Source organism: Magallana gigas, chromosome 6 (genome assembly GCF_963853765.1).
Source record: "Magallana gigas chromosome 6, xbMagGiga1.1, whole genome shotgun sequence".
Classification (NCBI taxonomy): domain Eukaryota; kingdom Metazoa; phylum Mollusca; class Bivalvia; order Ostreida; family Ostreidae; genus Magallana; species Magallana gigas.
Genome location: NC_088858.1, coordinates 37,893,561 through 37,909,089, shown reverse-complemented (window position 1 = coordinate 37,909,089; position 15,529 = coordinate 37,893,561). Strand labels below are relative to the sequence as shown.

Genomic DNA, 15,529 nt, shown 5'->3' with positions numbered 1-15,529 from the left:
CCGAATTATAAACGTTGGGAGTGAGGGCAAAATATCTAGGCCAAACACTCTCAGTTATAAAATCATAGCAAATTTTAGGCTCTAAATTATTAATACTGTTCTCTTAGCTCCTTTGTTTGCAAGTCAATGGCTTTGGATCCCAACTCACAAGAGTAGTGTAAAGGCTAAGAAACGCTTGTAACACAAAGATGCACTAGTCAACTCACTGTTTTTTCATAAAAAAGCTTTCAATAAAATTGCAGAGTTATTAAAATGGGTACAAATACTTCAGGAGTCACAGTCGTTATAATGTCAGTGCAACCTTTACGCACAGTGTGTTTGATTCATATGTGTAGTTTATTAAATCATAGCATTAAAGTCTAACCAAAGAGAAAATTAAATATTTCAATGTTTATTAAAAATTTGGTGATTAATATTGGTCATTTACAAATAGACACAAGTAACTCTTTCAATAATATTGCTATGTTCAGTATACAAAATCATCCTTTGCCTCACCATTTTCATAAATGTTTCTCAAATACATAACACTTTCTGTCATTGCAAAAAAACTTTTTTTTTTCTAAACAGTCAAACCATATTACAAGGAATGAAGTCTGTTGAAGGAAGCATGTATTATAAACCATAACTTCAAACTTTCCTGTAACTGGGATATACTATAACATTTTTTTTTACCATGTGCAGGTGATGTATTGATTGTGCTTTGTCGGTTTTCAAGCAATGAACCCATTAAAGCTGAACACCGCTCGTAAATAGGCACTGTCCGCCATATTTCTCTTTAATCACTGCTGTCTCTACAACCCTTATATAAGGGACAGACCTCTAAACAGTTCAAAGTACTTCGCTGTAGAGGTCTCACCTGTGTGGACGTACATTTTGCCTCGCCGTGTTACTCGGTCGCGATGAAATTATCAAATTTTACGCACCTTTTTGAAGCCAGGAGAATACTAACATCAAATAAATTGGTCAATGCATTATTTACGAACAGAAAATGAACATAAGATAAGAAAAAATGCATAAAATCTAAAGACCACGAAAGGAATACTACAGTGTCGGCCACGAGGTTCAGGTGTGCAATCGGGTGTAACGAAATCGAAGGGTTTATATACCAGGTATCTGTGTGACGGTGCCTATTTACGAGCGGTGTTCAGCTTTAACATTCTAAGTTTAAACATATTCTGCATTATAAAACTAATGATTTGGCATTAAATTCAATGGAAATGCCTGTTTGCCTCTTTCTGTGACTTTTACAGCAATTTCATACAAATCCTCACACACACAGATTGGTTTAAACAATTGATACAAGTGACGTAAAAAAACCCCACAGTAATATTTCCTTAGTACTGGCTTCTGTTTTCTATTTAATTGATCAAAAACATAATAAATAAATACTAGTTTCTTTTAACAGTTTGCAATGAATATGCTTTCAATATTTCACATAATATCAATGAAACTTTTATACATTTATATACATCTATATATTTTTAAAAAATGACCCGAGAGACAAATATGACTGGATAAAGAAAATGGTACCTGTATATCTTTAAACTTTCCAGTAATAATATACATGCATATAACTCAGTGTCACAAGAAAAATATAAGTGTATAAAGGATAACGTGAAGCACCCTATCGTGGATTTGATCATCAATGATTGCTGTCCAGAATTCACAGTAGTTTCACCACTTGTTCATATCACATTTATGATGCACACATCCTCCTGCTCAAACCATAAAGGCACCATGAAAATTTCGTTCACAAGTACAATATAAACATCTCAAATTCCTGATTGCTGCATTTATAGATTTAGATGTCCACCTAAAATCCACCAATATACATATCTACTTTGATTTCCTAGATAGTTTTATTTGCTATTACATGTATTTCTAATACAGACTACAGAGACTTTTTAAAGAAAATACTAGACAAAGCACTAGATACAGCTGAAAATCCTTAACTTTTTCATGAGCTATTTATCTTTTAGGTCTTTTCAAGATATCAAGAATACATGTATTTCATTAGTAAAAAGAAGCCCAACAAAGGTAAATGTTTTTAGCATTATTTAGCAAGAACCCCCTGGATCTAGACTATTGAACGAGATTGGTGTTGTGACTTGTGGAATGGAATTTGGTAAGGTCCTAGATTACAGTTAATCACTGAGGTCCCGATAAGAGTTTGTCCAGCACTCGGAGCCCCTTCTCCTCATACTCCTGTCTGGTCATCCAGAAGCTATCCTTGTCTTTCATGATGTCGGCCAGCACTGCACCCCCGAGGAACACCATGTGCTTCCTCCTTGGAGGGTCCTCTATCCTGATCTTGAATTTCTGAAATACAAAAGAAAGGGATTTTATTTTTCAGTAGGATTGCAGTATTTACGGTATTAGGGTTCCCTTGGGGGAGGGGGTCCCTGCATGACGTTGTGAGGATCAGGCAGGGTCGAAAACTACATGTATATTAAGAGAAAAAGGAAGTTAGGAAAGATGAGAAATAATTTAGATTTTCAATCGCAAAGAAAATAAAACCAAGACCTCATAAAAGAAGAAACTAAATGTATTTTGGTGGGTTCACAACAAAAACAAAGAATCAATTTGAAAATAAATTACTGAATAGGTTGAATTGAGCATTGTTGTCTAACAGCAGAACAGTTCAAAGTGATTTTGAAAGTCTTAAAATTTAGATAAAAGAATAAGGAAGGTAAAAATTCCTTTAGTATAAACCATCAACTTGTTTCCTTAAGGTTTTTATCAAACCTGCTTTTAGGCATTTTATATAGTCAACATGCCAATCAACCATTTGTTCAATCTTAAAATCTCTTCAAATCAAACAATACAGATCTTGAGTGTTAAAAATCTTTTATGGTATGAAAACAAAAAATTTCAACATGTTCAAAAGGTCTCATAAATCAAGCAACAAGGAAAAAGATTTTTATGCAATCATCACACCAGATCTACTTCCTCAAGATAGAAAAACAACACAATTACTGAGCTGTAGATTCCTTTCCTTATACTCATGAACATAACTCTATGATTCAGCTGTTTTGCATCAAATTGTGAGAATAAAATGCGAGCGGTAGTGCCTAACTTTTGTTGTAATATCATATAGTTCAAAGCTGTCAAAAAAAATGGAATCAGGATTTTGGAATCTGCTAAGGATGCTTCTTGTTATATTATGTGGATATTAATTCCTCGTGTTTAATTAGCAACTTACAGTAGTGCAGATCTATAAGAAGCACTGAATCCAAAATGAAACTTACTGAGAGCTTGGTAGTATCCCCTTTCAGCACCCTCTCTAGGTAGAGCTGTTTGATTTCTCTCTCTAGTCGACTGGGCAGACCCGGATACATAGTGGAGCCCCCGGACAAGACGATGTGTTTATAGAACTCTGGTCGGGTGTCAATGTCTGCGGCCTGAATGGTGTTGAACAGGAGTTCTGCCACCCCCACCCCGTCTACGTTGATGAGATGAGGCTGAAACAACGCCTCAGGAGCACCAAACCTCTCTCCCCCCACACGTATTACTCGCCCGTCCGGTAACTGCAGATAAAAATACACAACACTGAGAAAATAGCAGCTATAATAAATTTCTTTAAGACATTTTGCAATACAGAATCTTTTATCTAGACTCACATCATTAGTTATTTTATCACTTACTGAAGTTACTATAAGTATTCATGCCAAAAAAAAGTGCTTATGATGTGAACATGAACATAATATTTTTTTTATTGATTAAAAGACATCAAAATAAATATGGATAATTTACAAACAATAACATACACTACAGAAAATATAAAAAAGGAATGTAGATACCGTTAATCCTTTTATTATTAATACTCACTGTATAAGACTCTACAAGCACAGTTGTTTCCAGAGCTAACTTTTCCTCTTGTTCAATATCATATCCTACATAACACAACTTCTCTTTCATCATTCGGACTGTTTCAAAATCAGCAGAATGATTGAATGCATAGCCACGTAATAAGAGCAACTGGAAAAAAAGACAACACACTATTGTTATTTAATAACCATACATTTCTGTGACAAACAAATATTGTTTAAATTTAATTAAATCAATCCTATTCCTTCTGCTTTTAAATACTGAAATTAAAAAAAAATCATCCTAAACCAAACACATCTTCTATTAAAAAATGTAACTTGTAATTCAATGTCAGGAATTGTTTTTAGTCATAGAGTCTATTTCTATATAACTTTTTCAATGCCAGTCATGATTTAAATATTTTGGGGTTTGGAACTTGACACCCTTATTCAAATTACTTAAAGATAAGAAACAACTGAAAACACAACAAAATACAAACCTTAATAAGGTATCTAGTGATGTCTCGACCAGCAATATCTAAACGTCTGGTGAGATGAGGCAGGGCAAACCCTTCGTACACAGGACAGATGTGTGTGACTCCATCCCCCGAGTCCACGACTACTCCAGTCAGTAAACCTAAAAAAGAACAATGCCTCATGTTTATGTCACGCTTGGTAAAGAAGCCATTCACAATTCTGTACATTCTACCAGTATATCTATCAACTGTCACCAAAATTTCAATTTAGTGAGACATGTACTTTTGGTCTTCTATATTCTATTTTTAATATATTCAATAAGTGCTTACTATCTATTCAAGATATATTACTAAAGTCAGGTGTTCCATTCATCATCAGCAGATACAACATTATAACAAATGTTTAGAATTTCAATGTATATTTTACATGTGAAAGAAAACTAAACTAACGTAAATTAAAAAAAAAAATCACCTTTTTCAAAGAAATATTAATGTGAAGTATCTGCCTCCTCAGCCTTTTTCACGAAAATATAGGTCATTCTTGAATTTACAATTTGACACTAATGAATATTGCTTATATTATTACAATAATTATATTACTTTCATGATTATTGTTTGTTAGTTATCACATAACCTCTTTAATTATTTATTGTAGATGAGTGTGTTTTTCTTTTCTTTTTTCTAATGACAGAATGGCTATGCAACACTTGCACCATATTCTGATCGCACTCGTGTAAACTCTTTTTAAGGATGTGCACTGTTTGCTCTAGTGACGCAAGACTGATAGCAGTATTTGCTACGGACATTAAGAACTATATTCGCCAGTTTTCTTCACAAGTTAAATTCAGTGATTTTAACTTTGATTTTAACAGTGATCGGCGAAGCACAGTAAAAATTCAAGTAATTTAAAAGTCGAATATCTTGGATATGGGGTAACCCATATCTATTCTTGTTATTATTTCATCTACCAGTATCCAGTTAAACATAACAGGATTATACTTTTACATGTATCCGGTATATTTAAGAAATGAACTCAATGTCTACCCAAGTTATACTCGTATAACCTGGGTTGGGGCAATTTACGCTTTATAATCCGCGAAGCGGATTATAAAAAAGCGTAAATTGCTCCAACCCAGGTTATACGAGTATAACTTGGGTAGATATTGAGTTCATTCCTTATAATTTAATTTTCTGGAATTTGCTGTACAAATTGAGTCCGTTTTACTTTTAAAAATGATATAAATCTGTTCAAAATTCAAACGTAACGTCAAGTGAATTAGTACGTTGGTGCATTGTGACGTGTCTTGTGACGTGCAAACCAGGTTATACAAATTTAACTAAATTTTTCTATCCAATCAAATGCCGTGTTACAACCATAATTAAATTATTAAAAATTAAACATTGTTATACCTTGAGCATATAGTGTCAATACTGCCTGAATTGCTATATATACACCTTGAAAGCCATATTTCTCAAACATCACCTGTGAAAAAATAAACAACAACATTGATATGAGGTTACCACGTTATTTTTTACATTCAATTTTGCTCTTCCATGCAATGAAAACAAGCATTTTCTTTATTTCCTTCTGTATAACCACAATGCAAACAAAATTAAACTTTACATCTTATTTATGGTAAAGATGTGTTTACCTCAATCATCTTTTCTCGGTTTTTGTTTGGGTTCATTGGAGGTTCTGTCAGAAGAATTTTGGAATCTCTACAGTTGAGATTAAGCTTTTCTGGACCAAATGTGTAATCATATAACAGAAGCATATCATCCCAATTCCGCACAATTCCATTTTCCATCGGATAGTTCACTTCCAGCATAGAACGCAACTCACTAGCCTCATCTCCCAGCATAACATCCTACAAATAGTAAGCTGGTCATTAATACTTATTCTATCTGAATATTTGGTTTTTCTTTGCTGTACTACTGAATTATTATGCAAGGAAATCATATTTGATGGCGCTGAACTCAAGATTCTGGTAAGAAAAATATGGTCAAGAAAACTGATGGATTATATGATGTCTCCAAACAGAATCACTTACCTTAATTTCAATATTTCCAATTTTGGCAGTAGACCTAATGATAGGTCGGCCAACCAGAGATGGAAAAATGTGTGCTGGGAAGTTGGATCCTGCATACCCACATTTCACAAACTGGAAAACAAAATCAATTTCATTTTAGCAATTGCTACACATATTTGCATTTAAGGTCATCCAAAATTTATTTTAAAACTTCCTTCCTTCAAAAACATGTAAAAGGAAATTAAACCAAGATAGTTTAAATTTATATAAAATCTTTCAGGAATGTTATGTTTTAAATGTAAAAAAAAAATATTTTGAACAAATAAAAGATAATAAACTATTTATAATTAGAAGTTAACTATGCAAAACTACAAAGTTTCAACCTCTTCAACATGATATTGCTTTAACACTAAAAGCAGGAAGAGGGAAGACTTCAATAAAAAAGAACTTTTAAGACATGCATGTCACTGTGCAAGGTATGTAACAAAAAGTCTTGCAAAAGTAGTCAAGAAATAAGACATTTTCTAACACCCAATATGTATAATTTGGCATAACTTGTCAGTTTATCAATTAAACGTCAAGTAAGTATGCTTTATTCCAGGTTGAGTCACACCACACTTCCGGGTATTTCATACTATTTTTAATGTTATGTTGGCTGCTATTGCAAAAATGGTAATATTTAAAGACACCATGAGATAGCAACTTACCCCTGTACCATTGTCACATACGACAACCTTTCTTCCTTGGCTGTCCATATCAGAAAAAAAGACGATTTTACTTTATCGTCTACACCTCTTCTCTGTATATTTAATACCGGAAGTTTCCTCCCCAAATTTCTCATAGAACACAGCTTTTCATTGGCTCTTTATCATACATTGTCCAATGAAAATTGTTATTCTAAAGGAGTTCGTCATACGTTACAACATGGATTCCACCGGCAAAGTTATGAAGTGGGCGGAACTGATTTTTGTGTTTTTGTCTCTATTTTCGATAATTTCTACAAAATATCAGTTGAGTACGATAGAAATTCGTCCTGATCCAAGCGGAGAACCGGCGAAAATTTTTACAGACGAAGAAATTAGCAAATATGATGGTTCGGATGTAAGTACAGTTAAACTTCACACCTAACAGCTGTTCGTGACAGTGGGGATATCCATGTAGCATAAGAGTGCAGGGTGACACCAGCTGGTGTCACTCATTGATCTACCTTAATTTTATATCTGTTACTGAAAATATATCTACGTTCTCAATATCAACTATCAATAATCTGTGTATCTCGCCTGAAAAACTGCAATACATATACCTGTCAAGTATCCCATGGCCATCTCCAAACCTTTTTGTTATAAATGGTCTTTTGACATAGAGATCCCATATTTCTAAGCCAAAATAGTCTTCAAGTGCCTGGGATTATCCTCTTCCACCTTAATTTTAATTGGTCAAAATCATCAAAACAGTTAAGACCCGACCCTGCCCACAAACAATATATATTCTTCCTGCCCACGTCAGGATGCATTGAGTATCTTGTTTTACAAGTTTCCTGGGTCATTTGACCAGAACCACTTTACCAAACTCAAAGATTCGTACCCTTACACTTTCAAATGTATCAGAAATAGAGAGCCGTCCCTATTAATGGGAAGGCAATTTCAAAATAGCATTGATGGAAAGTTATTATTGTAAATACCCTTTCTCAATAGGATAACAGGTAATTTACATTTATAAATGTTTCTTTTAACAAATATGCCTTAAAAAAAATAAAGAATATATGTGGATCTGAGGCTTCAGTTTGTAAAATTGATGATGAAGCAAGCAATTCATGCATATATAAGAATATGGCAACTATACTACATGTAGTTTACAGGTTGGGATGGGGTCTCATAGAAATATAATCATAGTTATGAGAGTATTTCAAGTAGTAATATTGGCACTTATATAATTAACATAATTTAAACATAGGGTCACCCAAATACAAAACAATTAAATTGGGCCAGTGTGCTGTCCATGGGCTCCCTTTTCAAATATGCATGAGAAAAATCGATTATTAAAGAAATATCCCAATGGATCTGCAAATTACCGTACTTTATTTATATGGGAAAAAAAAAGAAATTGTGTAGCAAAGTTTCCAATGTGTCTTTTTGTCAGTGTAAAAATTCCAAGAAAAAACAAACTATTTTTAAAGATGGCATGACATTTTTATTTTCAGAGCTCTAAACCACTACTTATGGCTGTTAGAGGGGTAGTATTTGATGTTTCTGAAGGGAAAGGTAAGACAAAAATATCATCAACCTGTAATAATTGTACCTATAAGTTAATCATCAGAACCCTAAGGTTTTCTGTCCATTTCACTTTCAAGATAGAAAACTTATAGGTTTAAACGATCTGATGATGCTGAAAGTTTTTCATCAGTGAATGATGCTATGGAATCATTAGAACTAGTGGTTACTCAATTTTCTTGGTATTTGTGGGTAGCCCGCATCCACACATTTAAATCCTCAACAAAAAGTAATTGTAAAAGATTTAGTTTACATACTGAAACTGAAAATTGATGCATCCGTGAAATTACATCCCCACAAATAAGCAATTTTTAACCCACATCCATGAAATTTGGCCCTACGAAATTAAATGATTCCACAGTTATTTAGTGAAAAAATTACAGCTGATATAAACATTTCGCTGAATTAAAATAGTAAAATATTTGTTAGCATTTGTCCAGTTAATAATGCTTTTTAAAATTTATATGATTTTCCAATTAATACATATATTAGAAATATCAGCTACAGGTAAAACATAACATGTATAAGTACATATCACAAAAAAGAATGTTATAATCTAAATTCAATCTCCATACAGGTACTTTTTTTTTTTTATCAAAGTTATCTCTGACTCATATATACTGGTACCTTTTATTTTTAATTAAAGAAAAATCTTCTGGTGATTGAGTTTAATTCATTGTAATAATTGCACTGTTACATATACATTTAGTTATTTTCTTTTGTTTATGTACATTTTTGTTTAAGAGAGGAACTGTATCAAGTTTGCTTTTTAGATTTTTATGGGAAAGGTGCTGGATATTCCATTCTTGCTGCTAAAGATGCCACTTATGCATTAGCAAAATGGTCATTAGAGAAGAAGGACATGCATCATGACTTGGTAACTGAAATATCATACATTAATTAAAAATAGAATATCTGCAGATTTAGTCTGAAACAATCTGGCATTATATATAACTACATAGCATATCACTTTAAATTTTTAATTTCATTGTACAAAATATTTCATTTCTTAGTAACTAATATTTAACATAATGGCTTAATTTTTATCCTATAAGTTATACTTACAGGTCTGCAGTGCTATTGCCTAAGATTAAAGGGACTTGGACATGATTTGAGACTAAACATTTTATTTTCATTTTTTATGTATAAAATGGTTTACTGGTGCATTTTAAATGATTGACCAAAATATTGAATGTTAAAGTCAAGTTACAATTGAGATACAGAGGTAATAATTGATTGTTATATAAACAAAGCTCAAGTCTCATAGCTGTTTATAAAAAATGTAATATAGATAATTGCCATTTCTTAGACAAAATGACATGTGAATTTTTTTTTAACTAATTCAATACTTTCATTAATACTATTATCAACAAAAGAAGAAAACATTTGATTAAAACTTACACCAGTACAACACACATGTAAAAATGAAAATATTCGAGCTTTGTTTACAAAACAAAGGATTATTAACTTTGTATTTTGTATCTGTATCTCAAATATTTGATATTTGACTTTCAAATTTTGACATAGCAGTATAAACTTCTATATTTATCATTATAAACATTGAAAATGGAAAAATAAAATTTAAAAATTTAAGTCAAATCATGTCTAAGTCCCTTTAAGAACTTCAATAATACTATATTTGCAGAATCCGACATTTGTTTATGGAAATGTAATATCAATTGTGGAAATGTGATTAGCAAAATAATACACCATTATAAATCATGAAACTTGAAGTTATCTTATGTTTTAACAGAGTTCCCTCTCAGACCATGAACTAGAAGGCCTTGATAAAGTTTTTCTAGAAACCTACATGAAGAAGTACCCGGTAGTTGGTTACATGGACTACCTGATTGAGGAACATGGCAAAAAAGTAGAGGAAAGATTTCAAGGAGAGCTATGATGTCAGCAATTAGAACTCCCAGGATCGACTTATGCTCTGAAAAGGCCTTTATGCCATTTTCTAGTCATAATGTTTATACTTACGTATACTCTGAAAAAAATAATTTAAAGGTTTTTTGTTTGAAATGGTTTAAGGTGCTTTTTTAAGGCTGTATTGTGAAATCATATCTGGTGGTGTAAGAAATCTCGTATAAAAATTAGTTTTTCAGGCATAATTTTGAAAGAAAATTAAATAATTATATAGAGATACAATTTTGATATGTACTTAGTTATACAGTACCAATGCTCTGTAAATCTATGGCTGCCATACATGTATTCAATTTATTGTTCATATCAGAATCATATACATATAGTTCAATTAAGTGCAATTAATTGTCTTGATTTTTCTTTCACATATACCGGTATTTACTCTAATCATGACATTTAACTGACCAAGTTCATTATATTTTTCAAGTTTTGTTACAAAGCATTATTGATGCAATATATTTATATTTCATTATCCAAACTACATGTATATTGAAATTAAACCAAACTTAATTTGATATGAAATGTTAATCTTCACATCTTTACATAATCTTTTTCAAATATAATTTGTATAGATTTGTTTACAATCACAGTTATTTTTTTATATCCACCTGGAACATATAATGTTGTTATACTTTCATGTTAAATACTGAAATCTGATTGGTTAAGACGCAGTTAATAATATTTACTATTACCCTCAGCGTTAGCAATGCACTTGGCAACGGGTAACATTAAAAAATGTTACATGCGCGAAAATTATGCGCGTACGGTTCGCTGTAGAATTCACGTTATTCCTATATAAAAGCAGTAAAATTTTCTTAAAAATTTTAAAAAAGACATTCAGTATAACAAAATAAATAGTGCCTGTTTGGGAGGATAACAGTTGAAATTGACACCCCGAGAAAACCATTGTCAACCGACGCGAAGCGGAGGTTGACAATGGTTTTCTCGGGGTGTCAATTTCAACTGTTATCCTCCCAAACAGGCACTATTTATATAATATTACGTAATTTTTGTCATCAAAAGATGATTTGTCTTCCAGTTTCATTTTTCATAGATTTTTTTACAACTGAATTATATTTTTATGTAAGCAGAATGGTTTGGCAGGATATATGTTGTTTGGTGTATTATTTAGCTACCCAAATGCAGTAATATATTGTAAATATGTCTGTTTGTGTATCAAATACTCAATCACTGTTTACTCTCACATTAAACAGAACTAGAGTACAAACTTAAGATAACTTCATGTTATCTGTTTTGAGGATTTTAATTTGAAAAATATATACATGTATACACAATTTACATTACATTATGCAGTTATGTAAAATATGCACTGATGGTTGTGATAAGATTGGATATTTTCTTATATTGCTTGATGTATTCTTTTAGTATATATTTTACACTTAATTCAACTTTACAAATAATCGGATGATTCTACTTATTAAATTTGATTCTTTACATGAATTTCAAAGGTTTGTTGTTGTCAGGAACTTATAATAAATAATAAATTCTAAAAGAGTGTCCTGTGAAGGGTTTAATTAAACGATCATTTAAACTGTGAAAGAATTACAGTACTTATAGTATCATATACCAATAAGCAAATCCTTTCACAAACAGTTTCTTCTCCATACTGTTCTTTGATGATGGTCAAACGTAAAGAATTTGGAGTTTGGTTACAGGGCCTAACATTGTTGATTATATTGTGAAATTAATTTAGTTTTTAACAGAGACATAAATAACATTTGCTATTTATGTCTCTGGTCTTAAAAAAAAAAATACACCGAAAAGATAAAAAAAAATTTTAACTGTGAATATAGATGTCAAAATCACATTATTTTATAATAATTAAATTTATCTGTGTGGCAGTGTTCGAATAGAAAAAAATTCGGACCATGCGATAGCGCGGCTTTCTGAGCACGCTCTTAGCGAATTAAAGTGTTATCGCAAATCTCTGAAATTGCCTTGGTGTTCAATAACTTATTTACACGCACAGTTTTTGTTGGCTCCGCCCATCGGTGTATCTTCAGTTATTGTACATTTTATTTTCAAAGGAAAACACCACAGACATGATATCATTTACACATATCGTTCGCAACGCCCGTTTGTTCCAGGTACTTTTAAGGAGTAAATAATTGATTTAAGTTTTCTTTCTTCGACGTTTGTTGCCACGTGTTCGGCATCTTACTGTAAACATGCATTTGAAAAAAAAATTGGCGGGTAAAAAATGGTGAATTCGGCACCTGGAGAATTCGGAATCATGAATCTGATTAATTCGGCACCTTGTTAATTTTTTTTTTATCATAACTGAATATAAGAAAATATAGAAAGAAACACAAAACAATTATTTGCTTTTGACAAATAAAAATAAAATTTATTGTCTCTGCGTGAACAACTAACTACAAAAGTTATATATGTTTAATATAATGATTGCGATGTTTTTCTCTAAAGGGCTCCTAGAGTCAATGCTTAAGGATCTGCTTGCGCCAGTGTCACAAAATTTTGTGAGTTCTGTGTTGTATTTTAAGCCGAACCAGAAGATTTTAATAAATCTATCGTAGATCTCAATAAATCTATCGTAGATCTTAATAAATCTATCGTAGATCTAATAAATCTATCGAAACTTATACAAGTTTCTTTGGAATCAAGTTAAAAGAACAAGTTGTAAGTGTACATCAAATGTCAATCCACTCTGCTCTCTCTCTTTCTGGCTCCCCCTCACATTCTCTCTCTCCCCTTATATACTTTGCCCAAAGACCTAACACTGTTAGGGCATTAGGGCACAGTTAGGGCAACAGGCTCCGGTATCAAGGCCTGCTACACCATTAGGGAATCAGGACACTAAGGTAGACTTTTAAACACATTATTATATTTCTTATATTATCTGCATTATATTCATAAAAAACATTTTAATGATTACGTACACTCAACATCAAAGGTACTTAACCAATCATGTGTTATTCAGTGTGTACCTTGTTTAATTGTTTAATCAATAAGTCTGCCGAATGAATTACCAAAAAGAGCATTTTATTGTTTAAATAACACTAATCAGATTCCATAAAATGCAATTGACCTTTGAATATCTTTCACACATAATTTGGTTTATATTCTATTTATGACCGTTTATCTGACCACATTTCATCATCGAATGCTCCTTTCAGGAGCTGATATATAACCCCTTCTCGAGACACTGTATGAAAATATGACTAGTAAGTTATCATCCAATAAGACTGAAATTAGAGGCTACATAAAAACATGTGTAAGACTAGGTAAAGACTCGAAAGAAATTTTCAAAGAACTGTGTGATGTTAATGGGAACAATAATTATTGTTTGTCATTGAGACAAGTTTACAGGGGGGTCAGCAAATACAAAAAATTAAATGATTAAATGCCTGAACAAATTTAAGGATAAGCAACGTCCTGGAGCACCCCGTAGGACTTCAACGGATGCAATAATGGCAAACTAATGATGGCAAACTAATGATGGTCGGTAAACCATTAAACAATTAGCAAATTAATATGGCATTTTATCGGGGACAGTATTTACAATTTTAAAGAAACACCTTTTCCTCCGAAAGGAAAGTGCAAGATTTTTTTCATTCATTTTTCATTTCATTTCATTTTATTCAGGTAAATATATCACAGAATGCCATGTTTAAACATATAAAATACATCACATAAAAAAAGCAGGCATTATCACAGCACTATGCAAGTACATAGGAATCAATTTGTTCAATATTGTTACTAGACTAAGTATTACAATGTATTTCCATTTTAATTTTATCAATATTTACAATAATAGCGACTTTTTAAAGTATAATTTAAGTACAAGTATATTCTATTGAAATTCTAATAGAGGGTTAAAAAGAATTTGATGACGTGTATAGAAATGAAAGAGAAGAACAACTATCCCTATTGCAATTGTATACTTTATGGTGCACTCAAACGGAAGACCTTTCGTTACTCGCAACGAGCGTCTAATTTTTGTGTGTTTTTTTTTTTTAAATATAATTTTACTGTACGGTCATATTGACACCGCCCTAGGACCCGAACTGTAGGGACCATGTATTTCACAATTTAGGCAGAGGACGTAATTTACATTATATCCATAAATTTAGGTTTTTAACCGGGTTTTCTAAAGGAAAACATCGGTTATTGACACAGTGAAAATGGCATGCGGCTGACTAAAGGGTACCTATATTGTATGGATAACTCCTCCTACAGTTTACAAGATAGGTAGCTGTTGGGACGCAGATCAACTGTACATATATTAGAGATGTGCATATCACTTAAATTTTGATATTTACGTCACCTGAGTTAACTCAGGTGGCCTATTGCTATCTGTTTTCCTCTGGCGTCTTGCGTTAACAAATTTACATATTTAAATTCTTCTTAAAAACTACAGGGCCATTTCTTTCCATTTTTAGGTGTAAACATCTCTAATAATCTGGTAAGAGGAATCTAAATTTTGATATTCTTGGTTCTATAACCCCCCGGGGCGCTACAGGCGGGACCAAATATGCAAAAAAGCCAAATTTCGAAATTCTTCTTTACTCCCACACATGTGAGGACAAAAAAGACCCCTTGGACAGGGTTTAGTCCCTAGGGCGAGTCCAATATTGCCATATAGTGTGAATGTACTTTACTCCCACACATGTGGGAAAATAAGTGAATGCATGGTTATGATTCTACGAACTCCCCTACCTAAATAGTGAAATTCAAAGCCCCTGGGTTATGGGTCCAGGCCTTATAATAAGTAAGCGGAAGGCAATATGGCCAAATAGTGTTTATGCATATAATATTTTAAAATCTTCTTCTCAACTCTCACAGATCTGTAAGAAAAACTGATTTCATAATTATGTTAACCAGAAAGACCTCTACTATAATTGTGAATTTCATATCCCTTGGAGTATGTGTTTTTACTTTAGGGCAGGGCCAATAATGGATGTAAAGTGTTAATGCATATAATATATAGGAGAGACTCAAGTTCAAATCATGATTCTCAGAGTTAGAATGGGACCACAATG

The 15,529-nt window shown here is 32.3% G+C and overlaps 2 protein-coding genes across 2 annotated transcripts; one reads left to right on the top strand and one right to left on the bottom strand.

The window, feature by feature from the left end:
* Nucleotides 1-1,324: 1,324 nt before the first annotated feature.
* LOC105340621 (actin-related protein 2) lies at nt 1,325-7,173 on the bottom strand. The gene is made up of 8 exons (XM_011446791.4): nt 7,020-7,173; nt 6,334-6,444; nt 5,935-6,150; nt 5,693-5,765; nt 4,307-4,443; nt 3,829-3,978; nt 3,249-3,527; nt 1,325-2,319 (listed from the first exon to the last, which is right to left on the bottom strand). Exons 1-8 carry the CDS (start codon nt 7,065-7,067, stop codon nt 2,149-2,151), a joined length of 1,185 nt encoding a protein of 394 aa, XP_011445093.3. The 5' UTR covers nt 7,068-7,173; the 3' UTR covers nt 1,325-2,148.
* A 45-nt stretch (nt 7,174-7,218) lies between these two features.
* On the top strand, nt 7,219-10,508 carry LOC105340620 (uncharacterized). The gene is made up of 4 exons (XM_020072356.3): nt 7,219-7,413; nt 8,513-8,573; nt 9,356-9,459; nt 10,336-10,508. Exons 1-4 carry the CDS (start codon nt 7,237-7,239, stop codon nt 10,480-10,482), a joined length of 489 nt encoding a protein of 162 aa, XP_019927915.3. The 5' UTR covers nt 7,219-7,236; the 3' UTR covers nt 10,483-10,508.
* Nucleotides 10,509-15,529: the final 5,021 nt, after the last annotated feature.